The 22,951-nt window shown below is 41.8% G+C and overlaps 1 protein-coding gene across 7 annotated transcripts in view; it reads right to left on the bottom strand.

Annotated features, from left to right (window-relative positions):
- Positions 1 to 22,951, bottom strand: part of LMO7 (LIM domain 7) — a 219,928-nt gene that overhangs the window by 140,542 nt on the left and 56,435 nt on the right. For all 7 annotated transcript variants that reach the window (XM_010839668.1, XM_010839666.1, XM_010839669.1 and 4 more), the window contains exon 2: positions 4,514 to 4,584. In XM_010839668.1, the coding sequence (XP_010837970.1) occupies positions 4,514 to 4,584 (71 nt within the window). The remainder of the gene's footprint in view (positions 1 to 4,513; positions 4,585 to 22,951) is intronic.

The raw sequence follows: 22,951 nt of genomic DNA, 5'->3' as shown, positions 1-22,951 counted from the left end.
TCCAAGATTGCTATCACAAGATGACTATGAAATTACTCACATCACTAGCTGGATATGCCCCAACTAAATATATTTAGAGAAGAGAAATAATACTGCAGAACCATGGAGCAAGACCAGATTGTGAATATTTTTAAGTATATAGTAAAGGAGTCTTCATGAACTCTAATAAACACTGAAGAGAGGAGACAGATGAATGGATACTATGAATAAAATTCATAGAAAATTATAACAAGGAGCTGACATCACCTTTTAGACTCCTGTCAATCCTTTTACTAATTAGAAAATCCCTCAAATTAGATTTTGTTCCCATTTCACTGTTTAATAAAGCCAAGAGAGATTACATGCCAAAGGCATACAGTAAAATGATTACTACAACAGACTTTAACCAGGGAAGTATTCTTTAGCCCTCCACTGATTAGATTCCACAGTCAATCACATTAAATGATACTAAAATGATTTACAGAAGACACTAACTTCAATAGCCACTCAGATTAAAAAGCAATAAATGCACATAACTACCTTCATTATTCAGATGTGTATCTTGTCTGAAACCTCAGTGCAGCGTTTATACCCAGTTTAAACTACCTGAAATGTCAGTACACTGCCAGTTGGGAAAAAACTATAATGAGCTCATTTCCTCCAACTCCTGACTTTGATATTCCAGAATGCCAGTTCAAACTACTACTAAAGCATAAAAGGCTGCTGACATTGCTAGATAAAATAGTATAAAATAGTAAGAAAACTCTTTAATGGTGATAATGAACTAGGATGTCTAGAGATTTTTAAAGAGGCAATATGCAGACCCTATATTTCACAAGAATTGGTCATTTTTCTGGCAATGAACTAAATAGAAGTCAGCCTTTTCTTATAGAATATTTTTAAAATCTGAATTTATTCTTTAAATCATATTTCAGCTAAGACTTGATATCTCAGATGGGTAAAATATTCGCAGAGACAGACAGTCTAATATATTTTGTTGCTGTTGTTTAGTCACTCAGTCGTGTCCGACTCTTTTGCAACCCCATGGACTATAGCCCACCAGGCTCCTCTGTCCATGGGATTCTCCAGGCAAGAATACTGGAGTAACTTGCCATTTCCATCTCCAGGGGATCTTCTTGACCCGGGAATTGAACCCACATTTCCTGCACTGGAAAGGGGATTCTTTACCACTGAGCCACCTGGGAACTCCCTGCTATATTTACCACTAATTTAAAAGTCAAGGTTTATAATACCAGACTTCTGATCGGCAGGTTTTACTTTCCTCTTAGAAATTACAACTGTTCAGGATGATGGGATCAAATAATGATGCTTAACATTTAGCAGACCAACCAGCTAGGCTTTTCTTTAGTTATAAATTTATACAGAATATAATTACCTGGACTTTTTATCTGCTGCTGCTGCTGCTAAGTCACTTCAATCGTGTCCGACTCTGTGCAACCCCACAGACAGCAGCCCACCAGGCTCCGCCGTCCCTGGGATTCTCCAGGCAAAAATACTGGAGTGGGTTGCCATTTCCTTCTCCAATGCATGAAAGTGAAAAGTGAAAGTGAAGTCACTCAGTCGTGACCAACTCTTAGTGGCCCCATTTAAGGAATACTGGATACTAAGTAGATTGACTACTTATTTGGTAATGTACAAAATCCCAAATTGATGTTACTTAATTAGGAAACAAAGAATGAGCTTCTGGAGGTGTGAATTTAAATGACATTTTAAAAAACCAATGTATCTGTCTCCAAACATGCATCCAAATGTTTGCTGTGGCCATGAAGGTAGAACCATGTATTTAACCTAACAATGCTGCTTGTCATCAAAATATTTTTTTTTAATCAACTCTTAATATCCTCACTGGTGACAATCTACTCAAATTGGATATATTTTTTGGAAATCACCTCAAGTAAATCAGAGCCCAGGCTGGTACATAAATTGCATTTTAAATAAAACACTTAAGTGTCACTGCTGCTGCTGCTAAGTCGCTTCAGTCGTGCCCGACTCTGTGCGACCCCATGGACGGCAGCCCACCAGGCTCCCGCATCCCTGGGATTCTCCAGGCAAGAGTACTGGAGTGGGGTGCCACTGCCTTCTCCGTTAAGTGTCACTACAAGTATGTTTAATGACCTAGTTCTGGAAAGTCTTGCGGGACAACATTCAGGGTATTACTAAGCCAGCTATCCGGTGTCTGGCTCGTCGTGGAGGCGTCAAACGTTATCTCTGGTCTTATCTACGAAGAGACTCGTGGGGTGCTGAAAGTGTTTCTGGAAAATGTGATCCGGGACGCGGTCACCTATACGGAGCACGCTAAGTGCAAGACTGTTACCGCCATGGATGTGGTCTACGCGCTCAAACGTCAGGGCCGTACCCTTTACGGTTTTGGTGGTTGAGCAAAGCATCTAGCTTGAAACCTTTAGAAAAGTGTTGAGTAATAACTCATCACTGGAACTATAAAACCATGAAGTGACCTCTTTGAAAAGATCACCTATTTGGGTTGTTAGACGTGCATTCCTAAGTCTAAAAACACCTCTGTGCTCCATAGGTCTGCCTCCTACATAAACCGAACTACCCCAATCCTGACTTACAGGGCTTGCAATTGACATCAAAGTTATTTTTGTAGCAAGCTTCTAAATAGTGTATACTCATAGCTAAGGTTTCAGATCACATGTGTCTAACAGTCATTTTTTTCCCTCCATCTTCTGAACACATTAAAATATATATAATTTGCAAACCAAGATAAAGTAATTTCCTTTGAATGATCAACTGAGCTGACCACATAGCCTACCAAGATTAAACACTATTTGGCTACAATAACTCTAAATGTGGCATCAGAAAAGGACAAGAAACCTCCCTTAAACTTTCCTTGTGGCCCTTGTTCATATAACTGTCCTACTCTCTATTATGTAGAATTGCATGAAATGGACATTTTCTGTAGGTCATTGACGGTTGAATATCAACACTTAATAAGGTTCAACTTAACAACACTGCTCTAAGACAATGAAGTTTGAAACCTACCAACAGAGTGGATGAGAGAGAGACTTTTATCTTCATGGCCATCTACCTAGTAACAACTTGTATGTACATAAAGTTTGATAGTTTATAGAAACCTTGATATATGTATTGGGTTGGCATAAAAGTTTGTTTGGATTTTCTGTAAGATGTTATGGAAAACCCAAACAAACTTTTTGGCCAACCCAATATTATGGGAACTTTGTGAATTAGGTAGATCAGATGCTCTGATCTCCACTTTATAGACAAGAAAATAAGGCTCAGATATTGTCATTTGCTCAAATGTCTGAAAGTATGAAGCAAGGAATCAAACCTAGGCCATGTAACTCCTGATCCTTGCTGTAAACAACCTTCCTATAAAAGGATAAACAAAATCATCTAAGTCTGAGCACACACACTCCCAGTGCATGCTTGTGGACAGATTCCATAAATACATATGTCATAAGTGCCTAGATTGGAATACTTAAGTGCTTTCAAAAATGTTAGTACATTCTTAAGTACATTCTTATACTTTATTTGCTCACATCTGCAATCTGCACCCTCACCCAGGAGTTCGTCCTTCCATTCCACAGCCTGCTTGCCCCTCACTCTCAAAGGTCACCACCTGGCAAATTGTACTCTGCCTCCATGGGGGAACAAAATATTACATTAAACAGACACTTTAGGCTCTATATCATCAATCATGGCACAAGCCTCTTAGGATAACCGAAGCTTCAGATGTGATTCTTAATAACATCATATTAATTGAATGAATGGCTGGCCCATAACTCAAATTGACTGTGGTAATGTAATGACTCCACTTAAAAGTTCAAAGAAGAAATTTGCTAAACTCCAATACTTTGGCCACCTCCTGCGAAGAGTTGACTCATTGGAAAAGACTCTGATGCTGGGAGGGATTGGGGGCAGGAGGAGAAGGGGACGACAGAGGATGAGATGGCTGGATGGCATCACTGACTTGATGGACGTGAGTCTGAGTGAACTCCGGGAGTTGGTGATGGACAGGGAGGCCTGGTGAGCTGCGATTCATGGGGTTGCAAAGAGTCAGACAACGACTGAGCGACTGAACTGAACTGACTGAAAGTTGTTCTATAATCATCACTATGTACTGATGAAGGAAACAAGTTACATATTAACTTCTAAACCAGGCAACTCTATATATTAGAATACTCGCAGCAAGTGAGAGCTGGTGCTATGTGATAAGGCTTTCTCCTCAACCATCCACCACTACTGGCCCATCAAGCAATAATAGAATCTTTCTTGTTTACTAATTTAAAATAATATATATTTCACTAATGCTATCTGTAGATACAGAGACCGATAACCCCTCCTACTATCTGGTACTGTGGGGTGTCGATTTGCAGGGATCAAATCTCACTTGTTACCAGGAAAACATGTCAGTGACTATAGTGGCCACGGAGTGGGGGATAAGACCCCTCATAACATGCACGTGTGCACACACACAGAAACACACACACCTTTGCTTTTGAATTATTTTTTAAATGCTTTAAATACTTACTCACACAACAGAACACCATTCTCTAGAGAGGCTCGAAAATCCTTTGTCTCGAAATTCTTCTCTGTTACTGCCTGAAAGACAGATTTGGGGATTAATTTTCTCTTAATCAGGAATAATACACAAGTCAAATTCAGTATCAGATTAATTAATAGGCATCCAGAGTCATACTTAAAGAATGTGCAGATATCACCAAAAGTTGTTCCACATAGGAAATTGTACGTGCATTTCTATGTTACACAGAGAGTGGTTAACCACTTTAGTATGAACAAATATAAACAGAAAAAACCACAGCAAGTGTTCTCTATAATACAACCATTTTATGCAGGATAAACAAAACTTAGAAGCTTTATTTCTAGCATATTTTCTATTTTTAAAAAGCCTAAAAGCAACCTATGCTACTAATGGTAAATAAAACCAAATTAAGGTATAACCTTGAAATATCAACTATACACACACATCATTAATTTCAATTCCACTCTGAAATCCCTCAAGTTTCACTACAAAGATGTATAGCAGAGGGCTAATATGTTTAAGGATATGACTATACTTAAACATCCTCATGAAATGTCCCTGATTTGTGTAAAGAGCTATTTACTGTAATATCCTAAGAAGAAAATCATTAAATCCTGACACTGACAGACAACAGAAAGAGGGAATATGGTATATACTTTAAACAGACAAGTCCACACTTGGGGCTTTTATATATGAGCAGGCCATGCCTATGGTTACTAACAATGTTCTTCGTGAAACTGCTGAGAAAACGTCTACCAATTCTATCTTCCCCTGCCTTTTGAGGGTGAGTGGTTGGAGGAAAGGGGATCCCATAGAGAGAATGTTCAGTTGCTAAGTCACGTCTGACTCTTGAGACTCCACGGATGCAGCATGCCAGGCTTCCCTGTCCTTCGCTATCTCCTGGAGTTTGCTCAGATTCATGTTCATAGAGTCAGTGCTATCTAACCAGCTCATTCTCTGCTGCCCCCTTTTCCTGTTGCCTTCAATCTTTCCCAATATCAGGGTCTTTTCCCTGAGTCAGCTCTTGGCATCAGGTGATCAAAGTATTGGAGCTTCAGCACCAGTCTGTGCGTGCTAAGTCACTTCAGTAGTGTCCAACTCTTTGCAACCCTGTGGGCTGCAGCCTGCCAGGCTCCTCTGTCCATGGGATTCTCAAGGCAAGAATACTGGAGTGGGTTGCCATTTCCTCCCCCAGGGGATCATCCTGACCCAGGGCTCGAACCTGGGTCTCTTATGTCTCCTGCATTGGCAGGAAGGTTCTTTACCACTAGCGCCACCTGGGAAGCTCAGCATCAGTCCTTCCAATGAATAGTCAGGGTTGATTTCTTTTACAACTGACTGGTTTGATCTCCTTGCAGTCCAAGGGACTCTCAAGAGTCTTCTTCAACACCACACTTCAAACGCATCGATTCAAAAACACTGGGACAACAGTAGAAGAGAAAATGGAAGCCATTCAGGGAAGGCTGCTCCAAGGACCTCCTAGGACTGGGACCCCTGCCAAGGGTGTTGGCAGATGCACCAAGCAGCTGGGACAGCAGCAGCCCTACAGATGACCCACCACCCACAAGCAGAGGCCTTGCTCTACCACCACTTCAGGAAGAAATCCAATCTCTGAAGCCTGATTGGAAAGTCACTAATCTTAAACCCTCGGGGAACTCTAAAGCTCCTGCTGTCCTGACTCACCACTGACAGCTTTACAGTCCACTTCCAGTCCCTGTATATCTTCTGTATCTTTTCCACAACACCCAGGAGTGCCATCGCTACTCATAACAATGGGTAACTGACAAAACAATGGCTCTGTCTAGCATTAAAGGTAGTTTCTCATAAGCTGGTTCTAGAAATAAGGACAGGAGCCTGGGCCAGAGGTGACACTTTCAGCTGCAGGAAGTAGCAGATCCTTTCCTACAAAGGGCATTCTCTAAGAAGGGATACATCGCTGCATGAATTAAACATTTGCTGAGTGTCTCCTTTAGATGCACTTACCTGGATAGTGGGTAGAGACCTTAAAAAAAATGCAAGGAGCTCACAGCCACAGAAATAAAACACAGAGTTTAAAAGTGCATTAAAACATATCCAAATGGAAAGGTATACTCCTTCAGGAGTTACCTCAAACGTCTCATGGGTTATCCCAGCTAACCCGTGAGGCACAAACTCTTCTGAATTTCCCAGAAAAGATCCAAAAAACTCAAAGTGAGTACTGATCGCAGCTAGTGAAAACACAGTAACATCTCATTTATCTGGGAACTCCTGCATGCGTGCTAAATCGCTTCAGTCGTGTCTGACTCTTTGTGACCCTGTAGATTATGGCCTGCCAGGCTCCTCTGTCCATGGGATTCTCCAGGCAAGAACACTGGAGTGGGTTGCCATACCCTTCTCCAGGGAATATTCCTAACCCAGGGACCAAATCCACAGTCTCTTATATCTCCTGCATTAGCAGCTGGGTTCTTTACCACTAGCACCACCTGTGAAGCCCTGGAAACTCCTACCCAAAGCTAAAAAACATGAAAAAGTCCCAGGAATAACCAAAGCCAATGTCAAAGTCCATTCTCTCTAGTCAGTCACAGGAAAGCCCCTCAGAGCTACAAATTCTTAATTATCCACCACTGAAACTCTCTGTAGATTATGTTCCTAAGTCAAGGTAGATTAAAAGTAGTGAGGGAGAAGGAAAAAGGCGTGCGCCCCGAAGACACACAGAGAGCAGAGTGACAGTCAACAGCACTGGATGGGCCAGTCAAGAGGCAGTGTAGCGAGTGATGAAATGGAAAGAGAAAGGGCTCAAGCCAGACAAAAGCATATTCAAATTCCACTTTCATTATCGTGTAGCTGTGTGATCTTAAGCAAGCAGAACCACCTCCATGAACCCTAGTCTGCTCATCTGAAACTGGATTTATATCACCTATTTGTTAATAATGGCCAAGATGCTGTGCAATCAAGTACCTAAGGGTGGCTCACAGTGGTATATGCTTAACCTCATTACATGCATCAACCTTTGAGTAACACCCAGCAACAGACTGCAATAATTAACCCTCAAAAGAATACCTTTGTACTGTACAGACAACACTGAGTTAGATTCAGAATATTAACAAAGTAGAAATAATGGAATACATAGAGATATTCAGAAAAACCCAACTATCAGAATGGTAAGTTTCTCCAAAAAGACAACAGAAAGGCAAAATCATAGTATGTAGCAGAGTTAAGAGCATCTCCCTCCATATGTCAAAACATGAATGTACTCTTCTTTCTACATGCACATGTGTGTGCATGCTCAATTATGTCGGACTCTTCGCCACCCATGGACAATAGTCCACCAGGCTCCTCTGTCTATGGAATTTTCCAGGCAAGAATACTGGAGCTGGTTGCAATTTCCTACTTCAGGGGATCTTCCCGACCCAGGGACTGAACCCATGTTTCTTTCGTTTTCTGCATTCTATAGGTGGATTCTTTACCACTGTCCACTCCAGAAGCCCACTCATTTATAGATATTTGAATGGCATTGAAATACGTATAATATCATATATAGAACGAGTCGCCAGTCCAGGTTCTATGCACAATACTGGATGCTTAGGGCTGGTGCATTGGGACGACCCAGAGGGATGGTATGGGGAGGGAGGAGGGAGGAGGGTTCAGGATGGGGAACACATGTATACCTGTGGCAGATTCATTTTGATGTTTGGCAAAACCAATACAATATTGTAAAGTTTAAAAATAAAATAAAATTTTAAAAAAAATTTTAAAAAAGATACTTAATCAAAATCTAAATAATGATATAAGACCTGATTCCATTTACACTATATTTACAAAACTAAACAGATTCTTAAAAGTTTATATTTTGAGGACATGGGAATTTGGCATGTTCTATACACTACTGACGGAGAAGGCAATGGCACCCCACTCCAGTACTCTTGCCTGGCAAATCCCATGGACGGAGGAGCCTGGTGGGCTGCAGTCCTTGGGGTCGCTAAGAGTCGGATATGACTGAGCGACTTACTTTTACTTTTCACTTTCATGCATTGGAGAAGGAAATGGCAACCCACTCTTGCCTGGAGAATCCCAGGGACGGGGGAGCCTGGTGGGCTGCTGTCTATGGGGTCTCACAGAGTCGGACACGACTGACGAGACTTAGCAGCAGCAGCATACACTACTGAACATAATATAAAATGACACCACTATTCTAGAAGGCAATGTATGAAACGTACCTGACATCTTAAACATGCTACTTTGGGGCACACTATGTGCAGGTCTAGGGATTTATACTAAGACAGGTAAGGACAGGACAAGACACCCGAAGAACTGCTTCACAGGATTTTGCATAATAGCAACAACTAAAAACACTCTGAATGCCCAATAACAAGAAACTGGATAAACTGTAATATAACCGTAAAACAAAACTGCATGAAACTTAAACTCATGTCAGAAAAGTATATTTATCACTTATAAAGAATACTTAACATATTCATTATAAGGCAATTTGTGAAAAAGTACAGAGTATGATCCCAATTTCTATAATTCTATGCATTATGTAAATATGCATAAATATGTGTGCATTATATAAATAAATATAGACTAAAAATATTAACAGCAATGATTTCTAAGTTGCAGAATTATAGCTAATTATAGTATTTTTTTGCTTATGTATATATGACCAACCTAGATAGCATATCAAAAAGCAGAGACATTACTTTGCCAACAAAGGTCCGTCTAGTCAAGGCTATGGTTTTTCCAGTGGTCACGTATGGATGTGAGAGTTGGACTGTGAAGAAAGCTGAGGGCCGAAGAATTGATGCTTTTGATCTGTGGTGTTGGAGAAGACTCTTAAGAGTCCCTTGGACTGCAAGGAGATCCAACCAGTCCATCCTAAAGGAGATCAGTCCTGGGTGTTCATTGGAAGGATTGATGTTGAAGCTGAAATTTCAATACTTTGGCCACCTCATGTGAAGAGTTGACTCATTGGAAAAGACCCTGATACTGGGAGGGATTGGGGGCAGGAAGAGATGGGGATGACAGACGATGAGATGGCTGAATGGCATCACTGACTTGATGGACATGAGTCTGAGTGAACTCTGGGAGTTGGTGATGGACAGGGAGGCCTGGCATGCTGTGATTCATGGGGTCACAAAGAGTCGGACACGACTGAGCAACTGAACTGAACTGAACTGATTCTGCTATAGTAACCACAGTGTTTCTTATGCAATACACAAATTAAATTTTTATGACATTCAGAAGAAGTCAGATTCCATCAGGTTTAGGTCAATTTCTTGTGTCTCCTACATTTTAAGGATAAAGAAAAGGACACCAGCTTTCAGGTAGGTAATTTTTCTCATTATCTATGAAATGCATATAATCTGAAAGTTTAATAATCCTTACCATTCCCCTGTCACTAGTAAGAAGGTTGAGGTTCAGAAAGTTTAACTTTCTAGAAAGTTACAGAACCATCCACATGGAACAGACACCAAAAACCTACAGTATTTTGCAAGCGCTCAGTAAGAGAATGTCTCAATTGCATCAGACACAGAGTGCTTCTAAACTAAAACACATTAAGTTGTCTTCCATCTGTGTGACTTCAAAAATAATCCCCCACTGTTAAGTGTACGAAAAAGTTAACTCAGTAAACAAAAAATGTTGAGTTAATTTTTTCAATGTTCCTGAAAATAAGAGACTTGTGTCTGAACACATAACGATTGTGCATATGTTTGTGTGTGTATTAGAGAGAAAGAGAGAGAGAAAATGTACTCTAAATGTTAATAAAATGAAAAGTTATCTGTAAATGGCTTCAGCATTTCTCCTGACATTTTCATGAACATGATAATGCTCACACTGTATATACTATCTACCTCAGCCTCAACAATGAAAAACATCTGATCACTGTCAAGTAAAATTTTTCATTAGCAGTTTACATATCCATATACATATAAACACATCAAGACCTCTCCTAAGAAATTACAACAAAAAATTCTTCCAAGAGCTTTAAACTGAAAAGAGAAATTCATAGAAGGGATTTTCCATCTACAGCAGTTGCCTGGATCACGTTCCTTAAGAAACACACAGAGAGGCCCCTACCATGGCCAGGTGAGGCCAGGGTGGAGCCCTGGAGTTTGTGAAGCCCCACCCCCCACCACCACCACTTCCTACCTGTAACCCTGGACCAGGGTGCTTAACCTCTTTGTTTTCTCACAGATGCAGTACAAAGTACCTAGGTCACAGGGTTGCACAGAGAATTATATGGATTACTGTTATGCAGCCCTCAGAGCTTGCCCAATTCAGGAAGAGCATTCACCAATGGTAGTACAATTAGCTATTATGACGCATCTGTAGAATGAAGATAAAAAGTTTCATCATAGCAAACAAAGAAAAAGTCCATGTTGCCAGAGGTAACGTCCTTTACTTAAAAGTACGAAACTGACTTACCACATTATAAACCTCCACTAGACTACCTTCTAAATCTTGGAAAATATTAAAAAAAAAAAAAATACAGAGATCTAGAAAGGACCTCAAAATAGAGTCAAGGTAGTTTTGGGGTTTTTCCCCCCCCAAAAAACAAAAAAAATGAAATCATACTTTAAAAATGTGAACCCATCTATATTTGAAGAATTCAGTATGCTAAATGCAGTTACAAAATCTTGAAAGAGAAATTGGTAGTTCTAATCCAACAATTACTCATTGTGTTTTTCAATAATTTTGAACCACACTCATTAGCAAGCTATTTGAGGTGTGATGCATTTTATGTATGAGGCTGTGATTCATAGGACTAAATATAAACCACCTGTTTCCCAATGAGCTATCAAAAGTCAACGCAAACAGGAGTAATCACTATGTCACCAAACAGCCACACCTTCTCTTCTATAAAAACTTGTTTTCTTCCCTCTTCCTTGTCCCTTTCCATATCTTCCTAAAGAAGTTAAAACAAAATCATTACCACTTGAAATAAGTGAAAACGTACATCAGATTTCATCTAGGATTCAATCCTGGATCCATCTCACACCACACACTTCTAATAAGTTATTGCTCAGTCCTCTAATTTTCAACCGGAAAGATGTATTTGCCATACCTATTTTAGAGCCTACAAATGATATGTGAAAATATTTGACCCCTTCAAAAAGAAAAGGGGGAGAAAAAGGACTATACACTATAGTTGAGGCCAGTGCATCTTGGAGCCATGTGCCCCTGTGTGCTGAATGCCCAACCTGCTGGAAAGAAGCTGAGAAGTGACAGGGCCAAGTCTGAGGTTCTCGGGTGAGATGCTTCCTGTGAAGTTATAATTACTCCCCCTGGGCATGTTAAGGGCAGAACAGTGTGGCAGAAAGCTCACTCTGCACAAACACCACAGCCAAACCTGTCCTACCACCTGTAGCCTCCAAAGAAACCCTGATAGGAAGTCTTTTTGTTTTTTAGGTATTTATTTATTTGACTGCGTTGGTCTTGGTCACAGCATGTAGGATCTTAGTTCCCTGACCAGAGATCAAACCTGCGTCCCCTGCATCAGAAGGAAGATTCTTAACCACTGGGCCACCAGGGGAAGTCCTGATAGGAAATTTTTAAAGGGCATATGTTGTGAAAGAAAATACCTACCAACCAAACACATCCTCAGTAAGTGCCAAGTTGGCAAATGTCAAAAAAGCCATTTCTTTTGCTATGAAATATATTTAATAAACCAATGGGAATGATCTTCATACCCTTTACTGTTTTGTTTGGGGCTTTATTTTAATCTTCTTGCTGGATGAGATTGGCCACCAATATATAAGCACCAAGTTTCTCTACAGCTTCAGTTCTCAGTTCCGGTTCTGGCCATGAAATCCACATGTCTTAAATCCCAAACATTCTGGGAACTTCTCAAAGCCTACTTCATACCAGACTGGTTATCAGCAAAATACTCATTAACACAAGTCAGCAGGCACTCGCCTCTTTTAAACTTTTCAGTTCCTTTTAAGTAGCCATTTCAAAGACGTTTAGAATCCCCAAAGCACTCTAGACCACGTTTTTGTGTGAATCACAGTGCAAAAACACAGGGCCCACTGGAGGGGAAAGGATGTTTGCTGACAAAACCTAGCTGATGAGCTTCAGCTGGGCTCACAGTGGATTCCAAAGTAAGTTACTAATTGATTGGTCATCTATTAGATCAAGAGATTTAAGATACACGCATATGATCATCATCACGCCAATCATATTCATGTAAGTCATGCCAAAAAACAAATAACAACAACAAAAATCCGAGGAACACAGCATCAGAAGCCACTGTGGATCACAGGAACATTATGGAACAATTCACAAACAATGGGTCTGCCTTAATTGTTCCATTTAGGGACAGAATCTAGCATCTACCTTCCAGTGAGAGCGCCCTTACAGGGTATGGTTTCCAGAGACACACCCCGGGCCAGCGCACATCAAGAAGCTGCTATGTTTTTGGTCTGAAAAGCTGCCAAAGAGATAAAAACACCCTTCCCTCCTTTTTCCATCAAACTTCATTTAATATAATATAATCATTCTATAATCCCCATGACACCACAAAACAGGTCCAATTTTTACAACGAATTCCAGGAGACGTCCATATTACTTATGACTCAATAACTTTGACAAATCTCATTGTCATGCTAAAAACCTATACATGCAAGGATTATGGCACACAGTTGAAAATATTAGGAAAAAACTAAACATAATTTAAATAGATATGTGTCTACCTCCTAGCTCTTTCCTTGCCCAGAGTAAAATTATTGAAAAGGTTATTCACAATAATAGAGAAGCCAATTCTTCCCAAAAGAATGCGCTCTGTCCTTTTCATTCTTTTTATTTTATTGGAGTATAGCTGACTTACAATGTTAGTTTGATTCAAGTGTATAGCAAAGTGATTCAGTTATACACCTGCATATATTCGTTCTTTTTCAGACTTTTTTCCCATACAGGTTACTACAGAATATTGAGTAGAGATCCCTGTGCTATACAGTAGGTCCTTGTTGGTTACCTGTTTTATATATAGTAGGATGTGCATGCTCATCCCACACTCCTGATTTTATCCCTTCCCCTGCCACACATTTCCCCTTTGGTAACCATAAACTTGTTTTCAGTATCTTTGAGTCTGGGCTCTGCCCTTTTTAAACTACCCTAATAAAAATTTGAAGTCAGAGAAGCTGACTTCAAACTGTGGTGTTGGAGAAGACTCTTGAGAGGCCCTTGGATTGCAAGGAGACCAAACCAGTCGATCCTAAAGGAAATCAACCCTGAATATTCACTGGAGGGACTGATGCTGAAGCTCCAATACTTTGGCCACGTGATGAGAAGAGCCAACTCCTCATTGGAAAAGACCCTGATGGTGGAAAAGATTGAAGGCAGGAGGAGAAGGGGACTACAGAGGACGAGATGTTGGATGGCATCACCGACTCAATGGAAGTGAATTTGAGCAAACTCCAGGAGATAGTGAAGGACAGGGAAGCCTAGTGTGCTACAGTCCGTGGGGTCGCAAAGAGTCGGACATGACTTAGCGACTGAACTGACTGAATAAAAATCTGAAGTCAGAGAAGCTGAGATGGGAGTCAGACTCTCTTCGTGTAAATGAGTAAATAAAGTCTCCCAATTTCCTCAGGCCTCAGTCTTCTCAGCTACAAAAGAGGTCCCAGGATTACAACAGTCAACATTTTCTCTGTTTGCTTTGTGCACAATCTCCCTTAGTCTCCACAGCAACTCAATATGGTGAATGCTTTCACCCCATCTTGACATGAAAAACTGAGTTACACTATGGTAGGGACTTCCCAGGTGGCACTAGTGGTAAACAGTCTGCCTGCCAGTGCAAAAGACTCGGGTTTGATCCCTGGGTCCAGAAAATCCCCTGGAGAAGGAAATGGCAATCCACTCCAGTATCTTTGCCTGGGAAATCCCATGGACAGAGGAGCCTGGCGGGCTACAATTTGTGGGGATGCAAAGAGTTAGACGCAACTGATCACGCACACAGCACGAATGCTTACATTGGGACCTAGGCTGGTCCTTACGTAACAGGCAGGGAGCATCCAGTGAGCGTCTATGGAACCACTGAGTGAACATTACAGTGTAATTAGGAACCTACCAGGCCCACCCAGCCTACTCTCAAGGGTAGGACTGTCTTTCAACTCCTCACTGGTTGAAATACAGCTTACACATACTAGTTACTTATGTTAAATCTAATTACTCTTGCAGTGAATATTCGCACTACAAATATTTTAGGCGAGGAAGGACAAGACCCCCCAGAAGGCATAATTGGTGGTTAAACTTCAAGTGTCTGGGGGGTAGGGGAGTAGGGAATGGCTGTGTTTTAGAAGAACTTGCCTCAGTTCCCCAAATCACTCACCCTAGTTTCAGCAGTAGCTCAAGAACAAACACATACAAGAGTCTATAGAAGCATATCACTAGTGATACACATTTTTAAAAAGGAATATTCTTAAATGAAAACCTCAATGTTGAGAGCTGTTCACCACTGATTTGCTACATAAAATTTTTCCAGACTGAAGAAAACATTAGAATTCAGCTTTCCATTTAAGTAATCCTTCTTAATTTTAACTAAAATGCTAAGAAAGTATTTGGTTAGTCACTCATTCAAAACCCACGCAATGACAATGGCTATGCATGCACCTGGCCTGGTGCTTGGCACTGGGGATAGAAACAGATAGAGCAATTCTTGGAAATTCCTCTTTAAAAGTCTAACCCTGTTTTGAAATATGTGGTTAAAGTGGTATTTTAAGCCTAGGCATCTCTCTAAAATGTGGTTAATTAACCCTTTGAATTACAGTAAGTTCTTGGTTAGCTTATATTGTATATTCAGCATTGCTTTAAGTGACATAATTCACAAGTCACTGGCATCTCTTAAGATCTGGCATTGTTCTACACAGTATCCTGACATATACTAGGACTCTTTTTACCAATGCTAATATTACTTGATAGCAAAACCAAAGCCAGCTCACCATCTTCCAAGGTACTGGTATGAGAATTGCACAGATCACAGAATTCTAAATGGAACCCAAAAGACTCATAGTGGTAGAAAATCTAAACATCTAAACATTTTCTGCCCCACTGCCCACAGTAAGCCCTCAGTCTCAGCAGCTACTGTAAATTACACCTCTCCACCCTACTTCTCCTGGGAAGCTCCCCAAGTCTTCAAGCAGTCAGAAAGGAAGACGAACAGCAAGTACACAGCTCCTGGTGTGATCCTGGATAATTAAAAGCCAACTGTCTTTATATACACTCCAAATTCTCACTCAATCATCATTAGGCCAAATGCCAACTACACTCAGATTTGGGGGGCAGGGCAAAAAAAAAGCATGAGTTTAACCATAACTTCTGGTCCAGGAGAAGTGGCCACTTACCAATACCATTACCAACTTTCAGTTTACAGTCTCCAAATATTTTTGCTAAGCCAGAAGTATTAATAAACCACAAATGGAAAACAACTGGAAAGAACTAAATAAAACCAAAGGATGAAAGTTTGCTCCAGGGCTGACAATTTATGAGCCAGGTTTCATCTAGATACGAAATCCAAGACAATCTGAGCCCTATTAGCAGCTAGTTAAAGTCACCAAAAACATCACACACAAAAATGTGCTCAAGTTTTACAGCTATACTTTGTCCTGTTAACAATCACACAAACTACTTCTAGAGAATAAAGTACATTTTGTCTATAAATACCAGTTCATACTCCAAATTTATGCTGTGGCAGACAATAGGGAAAATACTGCAAGAGAAAGAAAGTTTACCAAAAGACTAGTCTGGGGCATGAATTATTTTTTTCTCCTAGATCAAGGAGTTTTTGAATAAATAGCACACAAGGTACATGGAGATGTGAATATCCACTATCAGGATATTTTAAGGAGAGTTCAAATGCTTAATATAATCATGGGTTCTCAAGAGTCAAGAGACATCATTGTTTTGTGCAGAAATGTCTCACACACATTAGCAAGTCTCAACAATTACCTGCTTATCTCCTGGTGAATTATTATGAGAGTCATGACTGTGGGAAACATTCATTCTGGGAAACAGTGTGTCTGTATTACCGGTAAGAGTCACTACTTATTTTACATGAACTTCAAATGGGTAGTTACACCCCTGGGACCCAGGATATGCTTTACTCCCCAGTGTAAGTTTGGCATTAAGGGATGACCTTGAGGGGACTGTGACACAGGAATTGTCTAGATGATTCTCAATGAATTCCTACTGCAAGCCAACGTCAGCCTTCTGGTACCCAATCGTCAGCCTTCCTTCCACTTAACAATGAATTTCTAAGAAGAAAGAGATAATTACAATCCTATTCTTAGGTACATATTTGAGAGAAAATAAAAACACATGCCCACGCAAGGAACTCGTATATAAATGTTCATAGCAGAAATATTAGTGTTAGCCCCAAAAAATGAAAATAACCCAATTCATTAACTGATGAATGTATAAATAGAAACATGGTATAAACCATACAATAAAATATCATTCAGCCACGAAATAGAATGAAGAACTGACACATCTGCACCATGGACAAACCTGGAAAATATATGAAGCTAACTGAAAGAAACCAAACACAAAAGGCCACATATTGTTAGATTCCATTCGTGTGACATGTCCAGGGTAGGCAAATCCACGGAAACACAGAGTACATTAGTGGTTACCAGGGATTAAGTGAAGGGAAGAATGGGGGTGAGTGCTAACGGGTATAGGGTGTCCTTGGTGGGGTGATGAAAATGTTCTGAAATTAGGCAGTGATGCTGCTGCTGCTGCTGCTAAGTCGCTTCAGTCGTGTCCGACTCTGCGAGACCCCATAGACGGCAGCCCACCAGGCTCCGCCGTCCCTCGGATTCTCTAGGCAAGATCACTGGAGCGGGTTGCCATTTCCTTCTCCAATGCATGAAACTGAAAAGTGAAAGTGAAGTCGCTCAGTCGTGTCTGACCCTCAGCGACGCCATGGACTGCAGCCTACCAGGCTCCTCCGTCCATGGGCTTTTCCAGGCAAGAGTACTGGAGTGGCAGTGATGACGGTTGCACAATTCCTTGAATACATTAAAAACCAATTAACTGTATACAGAGAGTGAACTGTATGGTACATGAATTCTATCTCAATAAACATGTTCTTAAAAAGCTCAATGAACTGTACACTTAAAAATTAGCGCATTTTATTCAAGTTTAATAAAGATGGCTTTTTAAAGGGCCTTCAACACCATCTCACACCACATACACAAAGAAAGTTCAATCTAAGTTAACTATTAACTTGTTTACTATCTTCCTAAATGTTTACCCACCTTAAAAAAATAGTTTATATGTAATTTCATAGGAATAGGTGTAAATTTGCAAAGGGAAATTTCCATCTTACTACCTCACATACAGAAATGCTTTCACTATGGCATTTCATTTTATGTATCTGCACCTTCCTATTTTTAAATGTGTCATCTTTGCAGTATCGCTAAACAATTTCACAACACTAAGTTTTCTTAAGTCCATTTATGGCCTTTTTTTTATATATATATAGTTCACTTTACTTAAATGATTTCAAAACAGAAAATATATGTAAGGTGTGACAAAGAGGGCCACAGCACCTCCACATTGGCTCCTGTTGTGAATTAATTACTCCCTCCCCACAACAGAATGGTTAAGAAGTCAGTTTTCTTTAAACAACCTGTAGGAACAAAGCTTCTCTTGCGTTCTCTTTAGGGCCTTAATATACCAGTAAAGCTTCCAGATTATCTCAAAACTAGATATTGCTCAGGGTTCTGTAACATGTCTAATGATCAGTTTAACATATCCGTAGCTGAGTAATAACTTTAGTTTTTTATTGGAATCATTCAAGACTACAAAAATTGAAGCACTGAGAATAATTTCTTTAACACTACGATTGGCCCAGGAAACCCTGGGAGACAGTGAAGGACAGGGAAGGCTGGCATGCTGCAATTCATGGGGTCGAAGAGAGTCTGACATGACTTAGCGACCAAACGACAACAGCTGGCCCTCTGCACCGTGGGTTGGGAATGTGGAATGCACGAATGCAAAGGGCCGGCGGTACTAGGGCGTTTTATCAATATATGTGGGACTTGAGCATCCCTGTATTTTGGTATCACCAAGGGATCCAAGAACCACTCCCGCAGTTACCAAAGGACAACTGTATTCTGGTATAATGACATGTAAGAAGACTGCTATGAGTGTCCTGGGATAGGATAACAGAGACTCTGCGTGCACCAGTGAATGAGATTGTCTTTCTCAAAAGTAGCCGACGTTGAGAGCTCAACGTCAGGAACCATGCCTGACCCCCTCACACCGTGCTGAAGACGCCCCCTTCCCCCACCACACCTCCTCCTCCTGGCTGCCCGTGACATTCACACCACTGCAAGCAAGCGCATATTTGCCTTTGTGGCTCCCCCACCGGCCTAAGTCCCTATAGGAGATATGACAGCCAAAAGGCTGACTCCAACCTGAACACATGTTTTGTTTGGCCCATGCAGAATGCTGAAGTTCGGAAATAGGAAGCAAAGATCTGCCTTACCGGCTTCTCTCTAAAAAGAAATGGTCTGGCCCCACGGGCATGCATTAACTCATAGCCACAGCCAGCTGCCTTGAGTTAATGACAGGCAGCCTGGGAGGGAACACTCTGCAGACAGCCACAGACCCTACCCTCCCATCCGTTATGCCCACCCTTCCTCGCTCCACTCACCACCTGGCTGGCCCCACAGGCATGTCAGTTTGAAAATATATGGAGCTTATTCATTGTATCCTCAAGGCCCAGCATAACTCCTGCCCAGTGGGAAGGACTCCCATTTGTTGACTCAATTTGGTGTGTAAAAGAATCACTTGCAGTGCCTGAAAAACAATAGGGGTCTTAGGACTTTCTCTAAGGGACGATGGTTCAGTCGCTCAGTGATGTCCCACTCTTTGGGACCCTATGGGCTGCAGCCCTCCAAGCTCCTCTGCCCATGAAATTTTCCAGGCAAGAATACTGCAGTGGGTAGCCATTTCCTTCTCCAGGGGAACTTCCTGACCCAGGGATCAAACTCAGGTCTCCTGTATGGCAGTCTCCTACATTGCAGGCAGTCTCGTGCGCTTCAGTCAGATTCTTTACCAACTCAGCCATCAGGGATCCTGATTCAAACAGTCTAAACAGACATCCGGCAGCCCAGCTTTTTCAGAAGCACCATAACTGAGTCTTGCTAAGAATGCTCTCTAATAAACACCTCTTTAGCGTTAGGTATCTCGAGTTCTTGTGAGTCTTATTTACTAAAAGAATTTGGAAACCAAGCAGGAAATCCGTTCCTGTTCTCTTCTACCACCTGCTGGCGAGTTTCTGGTACTGCAGAGGCATAAACTACACTTGAGAAGTGAAGTCGCTCAGTCGTGTCTGACTCTTTGCGACCCCATGGACTGAGCCTACCGTGCTCCTCCGTCCATAGGATTTTCCAGGCACGAATACTGGCATGGGTTGCCATTTCCTTCTCCAAAACTGCACTTAGGGGATTCGTTTTCTATTTTCAATGGCTAGATCCAAGTACATTTTTTTAAGAAATTCAACAAAATAGCTTAAAAATATAACACCAAGCTACATTTGGTGAAAACAAAAAAAGATAAATATCTTACAATCTGATTTGTCAATTGTACCTCAATGTGTCTGAGAAACCTGTGTACAGGTCAAGAAGCAACAAGAACTGGACATGAAACAAAGGACTGGTTCAAAACTGGGAAAGGAGTATGCCAAGGCCATATACTGTCACCCTGCTTATTTAAAAAGCAGGCATAACAAATTGAAGATGTGCCTGAATGCTCAGGCAAAACCAAATGCCTGAATGTTTAGACAAAACCAGCAGGGTTCCTGGCAGAGGGCAGCTGGGCATGACAGAATGTGTGGGAGGTGAGAGGGTTAATCTGGAAAACTTCTCCGTCGTGATTACTTCACCTCCTCGAAACTGTGAGGCCTGATCTGCCAACCACTCCTTCCAAATTCTTCAGGTCACCTGCTCAGTGTTCTCCCCCCACCTCCTAATTCTGCTCATTCAATTACAAACACCAAGCAGGTAGCCCTGTCCTTCCCCCAAGCACACCTCCAGCCTCATTTCCACGTCTCCCTTGTCCTTCCTCCTGAGAGCCCTTACTTACAACACCACACAGCCTGCATGGAAAGCAGACCTCCCTTTCACCCAGGACTGAACAGCCACACCCCACTTCTACTGAAATCCTGATACCAGGATGCCCAGCTGACCAGACTCAAAACACGAGCATGAACCTTCCTGTCCCTCAAACCCACATCATTCTCTCCACCCAAGTTCTGGGCTTCTCCTCTGGCAGATGTAGCATTTCAACAACCGATTGATCACCCTGCCTTAATCTGCCCCTTCTCTGCTCTGTATTTCAAAGGCTACCTGCCTATCATTCCTTAAAAACAAAAAGGGCTTGATCACCCAAAAAACCACTGCTCAGAATCTTCCAAAGGTCCATTTGACATGTAAATTAAGCCCACCTTCTCTCCCTCCAGTTCTTTCAGCCCTGGATTCTCACACGTGATTCCTTGATTCTGTTGTTGTTCACTCAGTCGTGTCCAATTCTTTGCAACTCCATGGACCGCATCAGGCCAGGCCTGTCCTTCACCATCTCCTGCTGCTGCTTCTGCTGCTAAGTCACTTCAGTCGTGTCCAACTCTGTGCAACCCCATAGACAGCAGCCCACCAGGCTGCCCCGTCCCTGGGATTCTCTAGGCAAGAACACTGGAGTGGGTTGCCATTTCTTTCTCCAATGCATGGAAGTGAAAAGCGAAAGTGAAGTTGCTCAGTCGTGTCCGACCCTCAGCGACCCCATGGACTGCAGCCTACCAGGCTCCTCCGTCCATGGGATTTGCCAGGCAAGAGTACTGGAGTGGGGTGCCATTGCCTTCTCCATGGATCATGCTCAAATTCATGTCCATTGAGTCGGTGATGCCATCCAACCATCTCTTCCTCTGTCGTCCCCTTCTCCTGCCCTCAATCTTTCCCAGCATCAGAGTCGTTTCTAATGAGTCAGCTCTTTACATCAGGTGGCCAAAGTATTGGAGTTTCAGCTTCAGCATCAATCATTTCAATGAATATTCAGGATTAATTTCCTTTAGGATTGACTGGTTTGATCCTTGATTCTATGTAAACACAAGAAATCAGCATTCTTTAATGCTTCCATCCCTCCATCTCAACAACTCACAGTATGCTCCTCCACTGTCTTCTCCAAACACCACTACCCCCGAAATTTTCCTTCTTTCTACTCTTCTGGGAAATTGATTTTCTGAGCCACTAATTCAGGAGTTACCCCGTTCTGCCTCATGTCACCATCACATAGTTATCTGCTCTTCTGCCATAGACTGAAACTTTATGGAGGTCAGGAACCTCCATCCAGGTTACACATTTGCTGCCTGACCCCACTGTGTAAAGTGCACAACAGCAAATCTCTGAAAGAAAAAAAAAATCTCAATTCATTTCTCCTAAAGGTCCAAACTGAATATTCATTGGAAGGCTAGATGCTGAAGCTCCAACACTTTGGCCACTTGAGAAGAAGAGCCAACTTACCAGAAAAGACCCTGATGCTGGGAAAGACTGAAGGCAAAAAGAGAAGGAAGTGGCAGAGGATGAGATGGTTAGATAGCATTACTGACTCAATGGACATGAATCTAAGCAAACTCTGGAAGATAGTGAAGGACAGAAAGGCCTGGCATGCTGCAGTCCACAGGGTCTTGCAGAGTCAGACATGACTGAGCGACTGAACAACAACAACAAAAGGCCAAAAGGAGAGAAGTAAAGAGAAACTGCTGCGTGAGGTACACAGAGAATGTTTAGTTCAGATTCAGAGATCACAGCTCAGCCAAAAATGATTGACTTTCTGGGAAAAATTTAAAAAATAGGTGTGATGAGAGAAAGATGAGGGCACTCACTACCCGGCAGCTGTGGAAAGTGGGAGGAGACGGGAGAGCCCATGACTCCCTGCCTCTCAGGGCACGATCCAGAAACCAGAGTCCCAGTTCAGACAGATGGTACCTACACCGGGGAAAAACACCTGAGAGCTTCTGGCAGCACACGAGAGCCTAGACTAATGTCTTGAGGGGAAATGGAAAAGCCAAAAGCCAGCGTTCACTAAGATCTTCCTCCCCTAACAGAGAATAATGACAGTCATCGTACATCCTGGAACAGAGAACAGAATCGGAAGATGGAAAAGCTGGAGCAGAAGGAAAACAGATTCAGTGTCGGCAGGGACGGGGGCGGGAGAGCGCATGAAATAATGATCACCCCAGCCCGAGGCTGAGCCAGATGGCAGCCACGGACAATGGAGACCCACGCAGGCCGCATGAAATTTTGATGAATTCCTTCATGGCCACACCACGAAAGCCCATATTCCAGAAAGAGGCTAAGAATAGAACAAATGTCAGAGTGGAATAAAAGACTAAAATCGCCTGCATTATTTACTCATCTATATCTGGACATTTTTCAAAATGTGGCT

The sequence above is a fragment of the Bison bison genome, unplaced genomic scaffold (genome assembly GCF_000754665.1).
Source record: "Bison bison bison isolate TAMUID 2011002044 unplaced genomic scaffold, Bison_UMD1.0 scf7180017864128, whole genome shotgun sequence".
In the NCBI taxonomy this organism is placed as follows: Eukaryota; Metazoa; Chordata; class Mammalia; order Artiodactyla; family Bovidae; genus Bison; species Bison bison.
The sequence above is the reverse complement of the archived record's forward strand: the minus strand, read 5'-3'. Positions and strand labels throughout refer to the sequence as shown.